Source organism: Pholis gunnellus (assembly GCF_910591455.1).
Source record: "Pholis gunnellus genome assembly, chromosome: 7".
Lineage (NCBI taxonomy): Eukaryota > Metazoa > Chordata > Actinopteri > Perciformes > Pholidae > Pholis > Pholis gunnellus.
Window position 1 is genome coordinate 4,465,525 of NC_136533.1, and position 18,681 is coordinate 4,484,205.

Consider the following 18,681-nt stretch of genomic DNA (forward strand, 5'->3'; position numbering starts at 1 on the left):
TTCTTGTTAAATTTGTTGTTAGTTGTCATCTATTCATTTATGTGTTTTAATGCCTCGCTGCTAACAAGACTTTCTACAGGAAGTTGAAGAAGTTGAAGTAGAAGAAATTAACTGTAAAAACATGAACATCTTTAAGATGAAATGATCAACCTTGTGGGTCAAATAATGGTCCCATGAATGTGCCATTTTCAGAGAACATTTCTGTATTTTTGCCTCGACAGTGGGGAGTTGAGAAGTAATGACGGCAGAAGGAGAATGGATGATCTGCAACAACGGTCCCAAGCATGAATCATGGCCACATACTGTATGTTCACCTTCCTGAAGTTAGACTCCATGTTAATACCTACCAGCTCCAGTGGCACTTCTCTCCTCTTGATCCTGTAGTCTTAAAGTAAACTGAACCTCCATAGTTGAAGAAATATTTTGCTTCGAGAAGTCTTACTCTGAAAAACTAATCTGCTGTATTTGGAGAGCGGTTAATGTAACATGAGTGTTTGGACAGTGCTGTGTTGCTACCTGCTTTACCCACAATCCATCTCCCACACTTCCCGTTGTAATTCTCCACTTCTTTCTCAACTCTTTCAATCTTCTTCCAAAACACTGCACAGCAACTTTTTTGTCGTAAAAAAAATATAAAATGCAAGGGAACGGTGCTTCCTCTCCATCCTCCTACACATTTATTTCTGACATCACGGTGTGTCACACTCGACATGTGACGCTCGTGAAACCCCTGTCACCATCACCCTGAGGCACGTCGAGACATTGACATTGTTTTTCTATCATTAGCCACACAGCTACAGTGGCGCTGCTGTAGAAATTGGTCTTGTGTGTCTTTAGGCAAATTTACAGTGCTGTTGGTATAATGTTTTTTAATGTTTTTGTCCTGACATGCAAACAAATTTACTGATGAGGAGAATCTGGAGTGAACTACTGGAGCTGTCAGTGGTTTCCACCGTGTTTGACCTCAATGTCAGATGTGATTGAGGTGGAATCTGAAGGATGTCTATTATTCTGACCACTAGAAGACCTGGATGTAGGCAGAGAGAAAAAGGTGCTGCAGCAGCTATTTTAATGCAAGACTCATATTAAAAGGTCCTTGTGAATATACAAGCACAAAAATATAAATATCAACTTTTAAAATAGTTGGCAGTAGATTGATTTGAGTATAAGTCTTCATACAATATTTTATAATTTTTTAATAAAAAGTATAAATCTTCATTTTAAATTGTGCTCGCCAGTGTTGTAAGATTACAGTATGTTACATGTTTTCAGTGAAGGTTAGCTTGTTTCAAGAATTGTATTCACGCGATACAAAGTATTATTCTTTGTAAGTTAAATTCGAAACTCCGTTTTACCTGTTGCTTTAAATTAATGTCAGTTACGATAGATTGTAATCGTCGTCTTCTAATCCATCTCCGTATGTTCCGAACACTCATATTTTCACAAAAGTATGGCTTAATATGCCACATCTGGCAGAGGATGGCGGTAGCACGACAAAGCAGTATTATTGTGCCATATAATGTTTCTTTGGGCATGATGCTAATCTTTCTGCCAAGAAAACTAACGGATATGTTTTCAATCTTACCATAGTCATCGTTCTTTGTGAAGACTACTTTCAAAACATACACAGATTTTGAGCTTTAATGTTGTGGCTTCTCAAATGTTTGCAAGCACTTCCCTCATTTATTGTCTGAAAACTAAATAATTGTTTTTGTAATTATACTTATAGCCTCTTCTTGGTTCTCAGATTTATGTTCACCAGCTATAAATGGAGTGACGGTAGCCTCGAGGTTTGACTTGTGGCCAAAAAGTTTGCTCAGAAGGTCATTCACATCCCCCGGTCGTGCTGGGAAAATGTGAGTGGCCAACTGCAAGGCACTGACCCCCCAACCCCATCTCACGGGAAGGCGTATAGATAGCAAGACATTCTGACATTTCCATGTTTCATTATTATCCATTTTAGGCATGACACGTTGTTGGCTTACGTTTAGGCAACAAAAATACAGTGACGGCCAAAGTTAGGTTGAGGCAAAAACACTACTGTGACGGCGTAGTTAGGTTTAGGCAGGAAAACCACTTAGGTTCAGGAAAAAAAATCATGGTTGGGCTTAAAATATGTACGTAAAATAATAAAAATACATACAGAGACCACTAAACAGTAAAAAAAAACATGTCACTAACGTCATTAACGTACCAAAAAACCCAGCAACAGTAGTTTGGGACGCCGGTCTCTTAGTTTGCAAGTCCTGTGTTGGTTTAAACCATCCACCTCTCTCTCTCACGTCACTTCTTCACAGCGTAGCATATTCATTCGGATGCGTTCATATGGCAGTCTGAGAAAAAACATTCGATTCATTTAGTCACATTCAACCTTAAGAAATCAAATACGGGCGTGTAGACAGGAAAAATAACAAGCAGGCCTTCAGGTTAGACATGCAAACTGTTAATTTGGGAAAGGACCACATCTTCTTGTGTCACTGAACACCCAACAAACTAAAAATAACAAATCTCAAACAAACAAACATGCAGTATAAACAAGAGGCCCTTGAAAAAGTGAAAACCAAGCTAGACTTGCTAAACAGCTAAATATACATATGGGACTTTAAATATTCAAAACACTGACCACGTCGCAGATGCTGAAACTATCCAAATTATTCAGCCTATACAGATGTAACTCTAGCATAACAAACTAATTTTAGCTGAGAGTCAGTTGGGCAAAACATAACCCAACTTAAAATAAGTTGCCCATACCAATGTTATCTGTGGAATGCACTGCATTTAGACTCGCTGAGATAATGGGCAAGAGGACTGTTGTGTCTGGAGAGAACAAGTATGTCCTTCCAATGCCTGGCGTTATGTAGTCTACGAGAGACAAATTGATGGGAGCCAATTTAATGTATTTTGTGACAAAATTATCCAGTTAATTGTCCACAAGGGTCCTGTCAATGACAAGTAAGCGTACATAACAATCTTAGGCCACTTAAGGTTACATAACGTTAGCTTATGATACGTTAGCTTAACTTCTATCAAATGTACCAGTTTGTTCAATAGTGTACACACACAATACTGTCACTTTTTTCAAACAGTAGTTCTCTCACAATTCTTCACATCAGGAATTATTATGGTTGAGGCAGTAGCTACTAGTTTGTGCAACATATTCAGTACTTAAGTCTATGCTAACACCTGTAAATCTGTTTAAAGTTCCACTATATCCTCTGGAAACCCATATGCTCCCTTTACATTATTGCTCAAACAAGATGTATATGAATATATATATATATATATAACTCTTTTGCAGTATATAATGTATGATTACATTACTGGGTAGCTTAATGGGTTGAGCATGGCAGTAAAAACTGCCTGAATTCTTAAGATGTCAGCTGGGGCTATAAAACCTTACCAAGGGATATACTGTGTACGAACCATGAAATGACCTCAGGTTGTAACTGTAGCTTTTACGTTGTACAATAGGAGAAATGAGCTGACCCGCCAAATGTTCAGACAGTAGTTAACATCAGGCATTATCTGCTGCCCTGTGTGGGTCTCTCTGTCCCAGTACAAGGGCCCACTTTGAGCCAGCCCGCTGTGTGTGGGATGGGAATGTCGGGTCCATGGCTCAGCACTGCCTGCTTCCAGTTTGTTCCCACCCAACCACCCATACAGTACCCATCCTGCTCTGCTTTCCTCCCTACATGACAGCTCTGTGGTGAGACCGTGACCACTGTCTCCTCCTGTGAACCCAGGCTCCAGCTCAATGATAGGACGCGATCAGCACGGCACCGTCGAGTCGCCGATTCAGACCATGTCCACTGTATTTAAAGGCCAGAGGCCAGGGACAACTTCTTAGACGCTTTCGTCTTTTGTCTGCCTGAGTTAGGAGAGCAGCAGGAGAGGAAGCATTTTGTTCATAATCGCTGGCAGTTTTGAAATCAAGCCAAACCATAAGGAATCGGTTACACAATGAGGCACTCCTGAAACAATAAGGATATTAAACTTTGGAGTACACAGCCTGACTCACTCCGTCCTGAACTCCATCACATTGATTCAAGCTGGTCTTGGCCTCTCAAAATGGTGAGTGGCTTTGATTGTTTCTTCTGATTTCCTCAGTTAGATTTCTTTTGTTTTTGTCAAATAAATATTCATTGCTCACTGAATCCAAGCCACAGTGGTTTGGTATTTTGTTTCCTACAGAACAGTTTTTGTATTCAGTTGGTGGTTTTACTCAGAAAGGCATTCTGCTTCACCACAGAATACTTTAAAACGGGCTGGAAATGTTTTTGTTTTTATAAACCAGTGATTCTGCAGTTATGGAGAGTACAAACAATGAGGTCAGCGGACAATGAAATCTTAGTGGTAGATTGGCCTGCACATGTGTTGCTTTTATTTATTGGTTAAGAATGAGGTCTACAACAGAAACAAGCAGAAAAAGATTTAAAAAAAACACAACTTAAAGGCTCATACCATAAAGAACCAAAGTGAAACCATGAACTTCCAGGTTCTGTTGCAGAAGTAAGAAAAAACCTCCAGTACTGCAACATAACCTTTCTAAGTATGTACGGTGTACCACATTTGTCTCAACATCATTGCTTTGATAATATTTTTGTGGTTGCTGCCTTTGATGGACACCATTTTCCACCAGGACGAGACCGCCAATGGGCAAACACCAGTTTAACTAACTGAGACTGACAATGAACTGTCACTTGTCACTCTATAGTAGGCTACACTAACCGCAAGAATAGCACACTGTCTTACCTTTCCCCAAAAGGTGAATAATACGATTGTGTTGGATAAGGGAGGAATAATTACAATGACGTATAATCCACCGTTGCTTTACTGAAAAAGTGTATGTTTTGATTTTTTTGAAAGCAAATAAATAGATTGTTGTTTAAACACTAACTCATTATCTAGGCCCTTTGCCGTGAAACTGCTCGACCTTTGTCAAACAGTTGAGCTACAGCCAGAATATATAAAGGCTACTGAGCTCACACAAGACAGAAAAAAAGATGAGTCGCATGTTAAATGCAGGAGTTGGCTTGACTAACTACAGACATTACATGAGAAATGACTGGAGAACTGCCAGTGACAGAAACATGCACACAGCATTTCAATCCCCCTCGACACGCATTCAAAGAATGAATACAAGTGCTGCAGTAAATCTGGAGCGCACATCGCAGCGGTTTCCTACACACACACACATAAGTTAGAGTGGTTGTTATTTTACCCGGCATGTGACATGAGGCCGAGACAGAGGTGTCCTTTGTTTGGCTGCCTACAACCGACACGTTCTCCAGGGCAACCGAGTGGGGAGACCCATAGGGCCACTCGGGTTTCAGCCCAGACATAAAAAGAAATGTCCACCCCAGCAAGAAAATTAGCCAGGATCCCGTCAAAGCTGACCATCTGCTTCGGAAACTCGTATTTCTGTAACACGTGCAGCCTTCCTGTGCTTGGGGATGTTTAAACTGGGGTGCCTGCATCCCCACGGAAATACAGTCTTGCTTAAAAAACGAAGAGGGTGCAGGATTACAACATAACAGAGCACCGTCTGTACCAAAACTAAATCAGTCCAGGAAGCAGTTAAAGAAACACGACAACCTGCTATACATTTCTTTTTGTTAAAAAAAACCTTCGCTCACCTCCCTCATGCATAGTTTTTTTTGCAGTCGGTGGCCACTTACTGCAGAATGACAGGGATCACTTTCAGTGCAATGGTCCTTAACACGGCACTTAGTGGCACACTCTAAGTGCTCAGGACTGAATTGCTTGATTGGACAACTCATCTCCATTTGTATGGTAATCCCCAGAAGAGCGCTGTAACGAGCCGGCGGCACATGTAATGGAATCCGCTGGATCCGTGTCTCGTTGGCCGTGACCCCGGTGCTCAATTACAGGGCCGATATAATTAATCTACGCCTCTATTATAATAATTTAACGGCACAATTATATCAGCCCTCAATCTATGGTTTTCTATATTCCACTCTATTCTAACTAGATGTGTTTTTCTCCAAAGCTCTGCGTGCACTGCCAGACTTCCATGGTATTGGCACAGTATTGGTATCATTTCTGATTCGCTGTGATGCTTTCTCTTGAAATGGCCCTGGAGGAGCCATGCCAAGACTGCAGTTAAAAGACCCCCCCCCCCCCCCCCCCCCCCCTTCCTCTGCATCCTCTTTCTGCTCCCTCCTATCTTTTTGTTTCTATCTGTAATATCTTCTCACCCATTCACCCGGCTTCTAATCACAGTCACCGACTTACCCCTCCAAAAAAACCTGTTTTAAGTGTTTGGTTTTTTCTAATCATTCATCATCAAATAGTTCCTTTTTTGCTCATTATTACGTAACCCGGGGAGTTTCGGAGCAATCGAAGCAAGCGGTAAAACAAGAATCGTCGATGCGCTGTTGTGCACAATCCTCTCCATCTCCAAACGCTACAGAATGGTTCAGTTGTTCTGTCATCGCGGCATTTCAAGCTTAAACACTGCGGCACTGAAAAAGCAGGCCGACATGGGATCAACCGAGTGACGTCCCACGTGCATCACACATCCCTCTAGTATCACTTTCTTTATTGTGAGTTCTCCTGTTTAGATTTATCGATCCCACAACACTCTGGGAGGCATTTAATAAAAAGCAGGCCACCGCAGCTGAAACCTGCTCCGTGACACTGGGGAGGGTGTGTGTTTGTGTGCGTGAGAGAGACGGTCTCACTTTGTAACTACCTGCTAATTATACTCCACAGTAAACATGAAATTTGTAACCACACCACTGCAGGATATCATTAACTAAAAGGATTAGAGTGTGGTTCAGGCAGGAGGGCGTCCACGGCTTCTCCCGATTCAGAATGGACTAATCTAAATGGGATACATCAATAAAACGGCGGAATAAAGTTGCGGGCACTTAAGAGCGTCAGCCTCTTTTGCTCAGGCTCAAAGTAAGGAGGAGAGTCCCTGGCTGGCAGCCAGCCAATAAATTAGAAGATAAGAAATATTATTCCACTGGCACACCAGCGGCTTGCAGCTATTTAAAACAGTGAGGTTTATTGATAATTAAATTACTTGGAGGAAAAAAAGACAAGACAAGAATAGAATGCTTGGAGGCGGATCAATAAGGAGATATTGTAGTGGATAAGGCTGCAGTGGCGAGCAACACAGCCAGGAGGATGCAGTGTGTGTGTGTGTGTGTGTGTGTGTGTTTGTTGAATGTTTAAATGTAGCGCATAGAAGTATTCAGTCCAGTCAGTAAACACTTTTCACTTTATTTGTAACACTTTTTCACACTTGACGGGAAAATAAGACGATAAAAGAAAACACTTTCATGTCTCGTGACCTTGAGGTTCACGTTGAACGTCTTGTGTTTCAGGTGCTGAGCTGAAGTAAGATGGCCTCGGACAGAATGGCGAGCCCTCAGAGCAGCTCCAGGCAGAGCAGCTCACTCTCTTCATCCCCAATGAGGCAAGTAGCAGCAGTAGGTCCACCGGCTGCACACAAACATTGCTAAAACAACATATTATCTTATATATATATATTATATTATATATATATATATATATATATATTGTCTTATCAGCTGCTTTATGGCCTCCACATCTTCTTTGGCCTTTTCAGCTTTGAACTGTGTCTCTTTCTCAAGCTGTTTCCGAAGGCTTGTTGCTCTTTTCTCTTTCGGCCTCAAGCTCAGTTTCATTCCTCAGATTCCTCATAACGGATATAGTTATTTAGTTTTAGTTCACGACAATATTTTTCACTGGATATTTTCGATTTAGTTTATAATGAAAAACCCTGTTTGTGTTAATATTAAAGCAGCAGAGGTGCAGAGCTGTAAATGGTCTCCATGTTGACAACACATTCATCTACACCCAAACAACATACCTACAATAATAGCCATGATGTCAAGAAATAACACCCCTCGAAAATTGCAGCACACTTTGACACCTATCTCCTTCTGATAATGATCTGTAATGGTGGCAGACGCTGGTTTCATGGCAGCTGTCATGGGAGCAGGGATTGAGGTTTACAGTGGTGACGGGGTCCAGTTGTGTCATCGTTCTCGGTTGTTTGTGAGGAGAAGGAAGGCAGGTTTGGTTCTCAGTAGTGCGTGAATAGGAAGACGTTTTTCTATAGTTAAAAACTATGGCAAACAAAGGCCTCTCCTGTTAAAAAGAGCTTTTAAAAATGTTTCATAATTGTTTTGTTTCTTCCCACTAGGGGTTAGAAGAACAAGCTGCAAACACAAAATTGACATATCATCATGTAACAAACTGTTATCGCTCACAATGTGTAAAATACCACAGCTTGGTCAGTGCTCAAGTGTCTAACACCGACACACGGAAACACTCAATTGAAGACATGTCGGATGACATCAAACAACAGACCACAGCTCGAATTTAGTGGTCATTTTGCATTACAAATCTACAGACATAACAAACAAAGCAATTTTAAACGTGTGGGACGGGGACTGACGGGAACAATTTCTCTGCACAAGAGAGCTCCCTATACTACGACTGCAGAGGACATTTTCAGCTCAGGTTCAAACTGCACCATCTTTTCATTAAATAAATTGGAGAAGTTCAACATTTTCCACGATTTGGGTCGCGGCTTGTCACTAAGGGGTGATGGTGGGTCCCGCAGCCAGACCAGTTGAGAACCACTGTTATAGACTGACACCCCCGAAGCTGCTGAGTAAAATCACATCCTCCCCGCCTTCATATCTGCCTTGGGAAATATTTACCAGCTGATGTTTGATTAGAGTTGTTGGTTCAACATCACCAAACCAATATATCGGCCATAGTCAGGACGCTGCATCAACAAATTAAGAGGCGGTCAACAGTAGGAGGTGCAAAGATCAAATCCTAAGTGACATTGCAAGTACACACACACACACACACACACACACACACACACACACACACACACACACACACACACACACACACACACACACACAGCCTGGAAACATTTGTCCACAGAGATTGAAGCCAAAAATACAGAAAAATCTGTCAGACACCTGTAGTCATGATGCAAAAAAGAGAAGTCTGCACATACCAAACAATCAGCAACTGAAGCAGAAACAGAGCAGCGCTGTCACGATAAGTTGAAAGGGAGCACAAACCTTTCCAGCTGACCTAAACTGGACTCTCTGCACTGTTGAACCATCAACTAAACAGCCTTCATCACAAGCTGAGAGTTCTGGTCTTTCAAATCAGCGACTGGCAGTATATTTTATTGACACAGTAGTTTTTTGACATTGTTTTCAAACATTTCGTGGCTATCAATCTTTCATCTCCCGACTTCCAGGAAAGTCTCTCTTTCTGGAGATACACCAGACAAAAGTCTTATCACGCAGCCGTGATTTACATCTTCGTTGTGAATGTGTCGGCTGCTGATACTGATTTTAATGGCAAGATCCTCCTCATCAGCTGCCGTATTTCAGTCATTGATAACACATTTGAATATATGTCTTCTGACAGTTTTGTGTTTACAAATGCTTACACAGCGTCGCAGAAGACACGCAGTGAATGCCCGTGGATGTCGAATCAGTACACGCCATACATATGCAACCAGACACGCACACACATAAACAAACAGATCATCTCTGACTTGCTTTCTTTGTCCGTCCCTCATTCACACACACACACACACTTCGATAAATCCTATGTGTGCAGCACATGGCTCAGTTAATCCACTGATGAAAGGAGCCAAATGACTGAATTGTATTACAAGTAAATTGCAAACACAGATGCACTCAGTTGACAAACAGCTCCACAACAGAACCCGTACTTCACCCTTATCGGCTTGAGCAATAGGCCTCAGGTTACAGTCTGAAAGAGGCTCGGCCGCTGCGCTGCGAGCAGGTTAACTCAGTTTCTGTGCTGTCATTTGTCTGCACGTCTGTCTTTTTATGTTGCGGATTCGTGTTTGCAGCCCATGCAGGAATGTTGGAAGTTGCACAAGTGTGGGTTTGCTGATGCGAGGGGAAGAGTGGGAGACTTGAGAGAAAACCGGAGCAAGCGAATGAGAGAGACGAGTCAGCTGGAGATGGTTTGAGACGGAAAAAGATAACTGGGTTTTCCACACGCACTGGAAAACAGTTGACCAATTTTACAGCCATTTAAAACACATTGAAAATGAGATGAAAAATAAAGAATGTCCTGCAAAAGTCCTGAAAAATGATTTCTATACACATTATTCCTGCAGTAGGTGAAGTCTTATCCATGTAACAAGGCATGTGAGAGTCAGAGAGAGAAAGAGAACAAACGATGGAGTGAATTAAGTTACTGAGAGAACAAGACAGAAACGGACTCCGGGTGTGCTGTTTTAGGTGAGTCTGGTCTTGGCTGCACTTTAAAGGCCGTCTGAAACATCTGGGAGTCAGATGTCTGCCCACATTGCCAGGAGTCAACTGTACCAGTGAGAGGCCACAATATCCCCTTGCAACATGCTACTTCGGGAGGAGCACAGGCCCAACCTTTGCCCAGAAAATCAAGGGCGTGACTTGCACATTTAAAAGTACCATTTGCCATATGCTTTTACCATTTTCTTGGTGGGCTCTTTACACAGTGAAGTAGCATTTTGACAAAGCTCCCTGAAGTTTTCAGTGGAGCTGTAGCTCATGTGTATAAAGATTTGCTCAGAGATATCTTCAGTTTTTTAAGCAGAAGGATATTTAATTATTTCTGGGACAAGAGTGTCCTTGTTTCCTCCTTCAGTCGAAGCCAAAGCCACAATGGTCTGGTCCACAAACTCTCGCAGCTCGTTCTGCCCACATTTCCATTCACTCTTCCCCTGCTGGACTGCAGTTCTGTTGTGGTGTTTGAGAGAGATTTCCATTTGTTCATAAGTGACATTAGGCGTCAGGCTTGGATATTCACGAAAAGCAGACGGCACTGAAGGCTCGTTCATAGTGTGCTGCATAACTTCCATATCTGGAGGAAGAATCCTCCAAACATGAATTAATAACATGAACTAACACATGTTGCAGTGATTCTTTTCCAGACAAGCTGCTCGGCCTGCAAGTGATACTGCATGCAGCCGGTGGACAATTCCAGATGTTGTGATAAAACATTTGGTGAGGGCTGTTACCCCAAACCCCTCACTGTACTTTACAACGAGTGCATACATTTGTAATATGTATAGCTTCATAGAGGATCAAACCCCAGAGCCAGTCTCTCATCCAATTCAAATGTTTCTGTTTTTACATTTCTCTTTAAATTCGGCAACACAATAGAACACAATATTCACATGTATATCCTTGTTTGGCAAAAGTAGCTGATAGACATTTTTCAAGTAAAATCAGTTTGTTAAACTCACTTATAGGCAACTTAAAGATTTGAATTGTATCCATTTACAGATGTAATTGTAGCAAAGCCTGTTTAAACCTTACTGTGGTAATGTTTTGGTGCTGGTGACACAAGATAAGTGTAGTATTTGATCAAAATTAACACTTACTGTTACAATTGAATCTCATCTAAAATCATCACCATACCCTGCTAAATGTAAAACTCAATGTAACACTACTTGGTTTTTGTGTTTCCTTCCACAAAGTCCAAAAGTGTGCATGAAGCACATTATCTGTATTTTACAACATGTTCATTTCACACACTTTCATTAAACCGGACTGCCTGAGCCACACATGGCGTCTTCACTTTAATTCAGAACACCGGTGGCAGACCGAAGAGAAGCAGGCATTGCTCCACCTGTGCTCATGATCTACGAAGTGTTTTACATATAAAGTAGTTCCCGAATCACCAGCCGAGTAATGGGCAACCACCCCTGAAGAACAAACTAGTTCCTGCTGTGCAATAACTGCTATACTTGAGTGACAACAGGTGCTCTACTGCTTAGTTTCCCGTTTGCTGCTCACTGCAACACACGGTGATACAGTCTGGTGTGCAAAGATGTGACTTTCACTGTGGTTTAAAGCACAATTATATTGTCATTTATTCTCACTATCTTCGTGATGCGATTAGCGAATGACCGACAGACAGCGCACGCAAAGAGATTCGTGCTTACAGTGTGTTTTCATGCGGACGTTGTTGCTGTTTTTAGCCTCAAACAAAGTGACTCACATCCTGTGATGAGGGATTCTGTAAGAAGTCCACATTTGTGCTACATCAAGTGTCACTTTTGTGTTTTCTTTCTGTTTGCTCGGCGAGGGTTTCCCTCAGCTGTCAGCAGATTATTCTTTAAAGCAGCAGGATGTCACAGATGGAAGGGTTTTGAAAATGTACTGTGAGGTTCATATTATTGTAATTTTACACTTTACTATGGAATACAACATCTTCTGAATTTTCACTTTAGTGGTCTGGAGGATGTCTGAATATCGATGTGTCTGTGATGAGCCACTTAACCAACAAGCCATTCGAAATAATTATCTTTATGCAAATTGTTCTGTAAAATCATGCATTGACCAGTTGACTTCAAACACCTGGCAGAGAAACCAATCGTGCATAGTAAAAAGAGACTGAAGGTGCATAAATCTTTGGATGCCTTTAACTCTCTTACAGAAAACAACAGATGCCTACACTCCAAAGCAACCCAGAAAAGTGTAGCAAGAAGTTTAGCTTATGCTAACGTCTGCGGCTACAGTTAGCAGAGGACAAAACTATTAACATTTGCCCTCCATCTCTCTAATAGTTTAGCCTCTTGGCAACTGAAAAAGTCCTAAAATTGTTATCTATTGATTAATGTATGCACGTACATACCTCAGCACGACTTTCACATTTATATATTTATATATATCTTTCGTGCCTGAGTTTTTATTTTATTCATTCTGGATGATACAATTAAACGAATATTCGTCAATAGCTGTGACCATTGTCACGAGGATGTAATGTTTCCAACATGAAAAAGGGATCCTGAAAACAGCCATTTCAACTACATGCGTAACACAAACTCTAACCTGAACCCTGAAACCAACTTAGTGCTCACACACAGACTGAGTCTGACGTCACAAACTCCTCTTTTTGTGGAGTTCATTGACAGACGATTACGGAGCTGAACAGACCGAGCATCCTATCAGTGACTCATCCAGCAGAACAACTCTCTCGATGTCTCCTAAGCACATGAAAAGTTGAAAAAGTAAATCATCTAAAAGCTCCAGTTATCATTTACACCTGATGTGTTGCAGGAAGAGTGATGATGGTAACTCAGCATACAAACCGGATGCATCCTTTATTGCAGTCACATTTCTGCATGTTTCTGGTTAAAAGTTGTGTAACTATCTTTTGATCTTCCTTCAAGTTGAATATTGTTTCCTTTTGGTCTGTAATATGCCACGCTAACGCACTACAATTCCAGATTAATTCATTTAACATTCATTAGTTTCTTAAGATGCACACTGCAACCCTCCCTTTTTTAAACAGATAAAGCTGTCGATGTTCTATATTTTTCTTATTGTCAACAAATCTCATGCCAACAATGTGTTGGTACGCCTCTCTGTACTTTCCGTCTTCCCTTTCATGTCTAAGTCACACAAAGTTCTTGCACGCGGTAAAGTTTTATTGACAGCTGTGTAGGATCAAAAACTCCTCACTGTGAAAGAAGCACACATTCCTCCACAAATTCCTTGTTTCATTCAGCTCAATTAAAGATGAGCATCACTGGTCATTTCAATTCACTTTAGTTTGATTCATTTTGGCTTGATTGGATTTAGATTTCCCCCACAATAAAATGTCATTAGTATGACAATCAAAAACTAACAGTACCTCCCTCTAATCTATTCATAATACACATTAATATCAAACACAGACAGATAAATGAATAGACTTCCAAGCCTTGTTAAAAAAGAAAATTCAACATGTTTAAAATGTGCCGCACCATTTAAAAACAAAACAAAAGAAGGACATTGCCTATGAACCAGCTCCTGTCTCTGCTGTTGCCGCCGCCGCCGCTCAGCTTCCTGACAGCCAGCGGCAGATGAGAGCGAGTGATGCTTCATCTCCACATCAGGATCCCCGTCTGGGATAATAGAGCTGCTGTCGCCTGACACTCTGTTGGCCCTGCATGTAAATATTTGTCATTCCCTCCGAGCTGAAGTGCACCGCTTCCCCTCCTTTGGAAAACAAGCCTATTATTATTATCTTTTTTTTGTTTTTCTCCCCTGTGGTGAGGGTGAATGGGCGTGTAAATCAAGACGGGTTCATCCTCATGTGACGCTGTTATATAACTGTGGAAAATGGTTTGAAATGGCCACAATGGCTCTGACGCGAAGAGAATTTGTCATTTTAGATTGATTTGGTTGTTTATTTATATATCACTTTGGCGCAATTAGGAAATACATTCTACCTGATAAACGTAATAGAAGTTTATGATCAACAAATCTGGACTTTTTCTTTGTTTGGTCTTACAAAAAACAAATGTGTAGGTTAATTGGGTGCAATGTATAGGAAGATGATGCCAATTTAGAAATGAGAGCTCTTTTGAGCTCTTTTGGCTAATTTGACTCACGTAGTTTGAGTCACTGTGTTGTTCACTGCTGTGTGATTAATCTGTGTTTTTTTTTAAGGTTTTCTTTTCGAATGTGAGAAAAAAAAGAACTGACCAACAACTGAAGCAGTGTTCAGTATTATTTAATTTGAAAGGAACTTTTAGCACAAATTCATTTCTTTAATCACCTCGATTTAAACTAAAACTCATCTCTCTTCCATTTTCAGAAGTCACCATCGTCTATGAAGCCATTTACCCCACTTAACAAAACAAGCTCCGTATTAATGATTACTGCTCTGTGTAACACTCTGCAGTTATTTATTCCAGTCTACACTCACAGCTAATTACATCTTCATCCTTTTCCAGATTGAGGGAGATTCATTTGCCGGAGAGAATTTTTTTAACTGGGGAGCCTCCTCGCTCTGCAACCTACAGATTTGAATATTTCTGCATCGTTATTCCACCTCCACACCTGACAGATGATTGACTGAATGTAAAATGTATATATAGGCTACATATACAGAATGTGCAGAAAGTTTTATTTTTAAATTTAAAACATCAAATTACAGACTGTGTTAAAGAAAGGCTTCACCTAAAAAGGATACAGAGGGCACATACGTGTGTATTCTCCTGGTAGTCATAAAAGAGTGAAGGTAATATTAAAACTAGCAGTTTAAGATGAGTAGTTTATGTGTTCATCGAGGCAGCTGTGACCAACTGTGTTCCTTCAGCAAACAGCTGCTCTCTGTGTGGTTTGATGGTGGATGAGATATCATTTGAGCTGTGGCTTTCTAATGATTCGGCCCTGTGTGGCTAAAAGCTGAAACCCAATACCTGCCTTGAAGATGATGCGTAATGAAGCCGGCTGTCGCTGGTCAATGACAAATCTTTGTTTTTGAGCGTACACGCAGCCACAATGCTTCTCTCAAGCCAGCCAGGCCAACCGATATTCAATACTAACGCAATATCCCGATGTCTCCAGCGAGCTGCGATTTCTCACCAACCGCTGACGATACCCAGAGAGCCAAGAGCAAAACATATCAAGCTTCATTAGAGACCCTTTCCCATATGTTGACTCAAAGCAGAGGTGGCTGCTGTAGCCATCGACCCCTCCACTTTCAGGGAGCTTTGACTCACCGGGTGCGGGACTCTGGATTGCCCCCCCTTAAGCCAGCGCTCATTAGGGTCAGCGCTGGGGGAGCGATTGAAGTGGGGAGGGGTGTTTGCTCGGCGCAGCCCTTTATTCAAGCCGTCTCCATGCTCGGGGAAAATGCTTAAACTAACAAGTGTGTAAACCGGCAGTTATCGCTGGATAATTGACCTTGAGTACACATCATTGATTTTAGGAATGCCGTGATGGTTTTAGCGCTGCAGTTATATTAGCTGGCATTAATGGAATTTCATTTTAGAGGAGGTGTGTGGGGTTTTATTTGCATGTATGAGGACTCAAATGACAATTTTAGTAGGAGTGTAGACTCACACACAGCATGCCTGCATTCATCAAAAGCAGCATTTTTTTCGTTATTCCTCTTAGATTTATATTTTATAATTGAACCCTGTTCAAGCCCCTTTAATGACTATTGCTGCACCCAATCACGGTTACATTTGTAATACTTTTTGAAACAATGGGTTTAAGACAGCAGTAAACAAGAAAAGGCTCGGTAATTTTAGGGATTTTGATTTTTGTGGGTTAAAATAAAATCACAGATTGTGTTAAATAGCCTAGGTAACGAGTATTAACTCTGTCTTGAATACCTCTTGTTTTATTTAGTTTTATCATACCAAACCTACACTACGACCTATACTTTCTAATACAAATGAAAGAAATAATTGGGAAAAAGAAGAAAGGGGGAATGAAAGTTGAGTACAAGGGCAGCACAGCTAATGATCCGCAGTTTGAATTAATGAGTAACCACTTCCTTCATTTTCTACTTATTAAGCATGTTATTTCTTGTGGAGGAGGCAAAGATGATTACGGTTTTCTCATATAAATCAGTTCAAGCTTTAGTCAGCAGGCCGGTCAGCACAAACGACTTCCCGGAGCTCAGACAATACTGTCCTCAACATGCACACAGTATCTGTGCGCTTCTGAGTCAGAGTCGTTGCTCAAATGTTCAATTGTTCAACTTTTTATTTGTATATCAATAATGAGCAAATGCTATGAAACAGAAAATGTATGTTGATTTTCTATCTGCAAATCAATTTGAGAGCAGGGGATACAATTTCTCTGAATACACGATTAATAGAGGTGAATGAACTCTGGTCTGATCCACATAAACAGACTAAAGGTATTGTATAGTCCATAAAAAATCTAAATATTTCCAGTCTTCAGCTCCCATTGGGATTAGAGCATTTGATGCAGTTACTTAAGCTTAAATCCACACCCCTGTCCTGTGTTTCTTCTACTTTGTGTAGGCCTGTACTCGCACTCAGATCCCTCCTGCTATTGAACCACTGTGGCACATCTCCAAAGTGAATAAACTGACCCTTAATTGTCCTGCCTTTACTTCTCCTACAGCACCCGCATGCAGTCGCTCCACGTCGACTCTGTCCAGCGCTGGATGGAGGACCTCCGCCACATGACGGAGGTAGAGTGTATGTGTGTCCTCCAGGCCAAACCCATCGGGGTGGAGGAGGACGCCCAGCAGGGAGAGCTGATTGTGGCCGCCGGGGTCGGCGCAGGCGACCACGTGGCCAGGAACAACCTGCAGACGCTGCTCCGCCGGGCGCTGGTGGTCAGCACGGAGCTTGGCAAGATGTTCCAGCGACTGGAGAAGGGACGCTGGCAGAGGGTCCACAGCACTGCCGTGAGGGCGAACTGCCACGTGCGCTCACTGGTGCACGAGTACAGTGCCGCCCGAAGCACACCGCCTGAGATGCAGAAGGTGTGGTCGGCATTTGAAGTCAGTTTGGGGTCCTTGCAAGCTTTTACCAATAAAAAATAGGAAGTTACAAAGGAAGATGTGTGCTGAGGTTTTAAAATCAAGACTTCCTGACACACCAATTAAAATATGATACGGACTTGTTCATGCCGTTATATACAACAGTCTAATTTTAGAATGTGATCAATTTCTATAACCTGAAATGATGAGGTATCCATCGGGGGTTTTGCAAATGTTAGTGACAAGAGAAAACCACAACAAATTGTAAAAAAGCTGATACCTGTGCTGCTGTATGGTTTCATGGGGTATTCTACATTTGCCCTTTGAAAACTTACGATATAAACTAACTATATCAATGATCATGTCATACATCTTGAAAAATCGTATAAGTAGGTAAATGCAGTGATATTGTGCAGCTCAAGAGATTAAGAATTTAGTTTATTTAGCAGAGAAATGCTGTGAATTAAAGCTGAAGTTAGATTAATCCACATTATGTAATTATCTATTTTCTATGGATCCCATGGAAAGTTTTATAGTTAAAAATAAATACCTCTCACTTTGAGCACTGCATGTGGATCACAAATCTCATTCTGTGTAGAATAAACTTTGATACAAAACCATTTATTTTCATCCTTACATTACTTCTCTTTGTCTTTTATCATAGCGTTATGTTATTCTCCTTTTCCTCTTGTTGCAGTATGAGCAATCTCTGCTGGAAAAGTGTCTGGAGCTGACCAATATTACAGAGAGGTAAGACTGGAATGCTAGAAGAAAATTGTACACAACTGGATTTAAGTGGATGAAAAATCCCAAATGTCTCTTCACTCACAGGTGCCTTCACACTGATGACGAGTTCTTCCTGAAGTCCATGAGGGAGGCCATCCACGAGATCCTTACGGACGTCAGCGATTCCTTCAGCAACATGATCGACATGGCTCTAGCCAATGAGATCCGGGTACTGAATCATGACCCCCAGCCCTGAATATCTACCCAAAATATGATTTCTGTATTTCTTTTTGGGCGCCTCCACATGCGCTCCGTCAGGTGTTGAAATCGATGTCATCAGTACAGATTTTTTAATAAAGTCTTTGGTTCATGTGATTCCAATTTTTCTGTGTGAATAATAATGGTGAATAAAGACTACGAGTATAAACATAATAGAATATCTTTAAAGTAACTTTTACCTTTCACTCGATTTCACAGACACACTGTGATTTAAGTGTTTTCCTAATAAACAGCCTTTTATCCAGGCTGTCGACTGATATCATTTGGCTCAATTAAATGGCACATATATTTATATATTTTTTATTTAAAAGATGTTACAATTACAGAAAAATAAAATAAATCCACTTCTAACGGCATTCAGTTGCTGACAAGGTG

At 41.2% G+C, this 18,681-nt stretch overlaps 1 protein-coding gene across 2 annotated transcripts in view; it reads left to right on the top strand.

Moving 5' to 3' along the window:
- The window catches only part of insc (INSC spindle orientation adaptor protein), a 49,151-nt gene that overhangs the window by 12,365 nt on the left and 18,105 nt on the right, over positions 1-18,681 (top strand). For both annotated transcript variants that reach the window (XM_079162199.1, XM_079162200.1), the window contains exons 2-5: positions 7,356-7,447; positions 16,938-17,304; positions 17,999-18,051; positions 18,133-18,256. In XM_079162199.1, coding sequence (XP_079018325.1) covers positions 7,374-7,447; positions 16,938-17,304; positions 17,999-18,051; positions 18,133-18,256 — 618 coding nt within the window. In that variant the 5' untranslated portion in view covers positions 7,356-7,373. The remainder of the gene's footprint in view (positions 1-7,355; positions 7,448-16,937; positions 17,305-17,998; positions 18,052-18,132; positions 18,257-18,681) is intronic.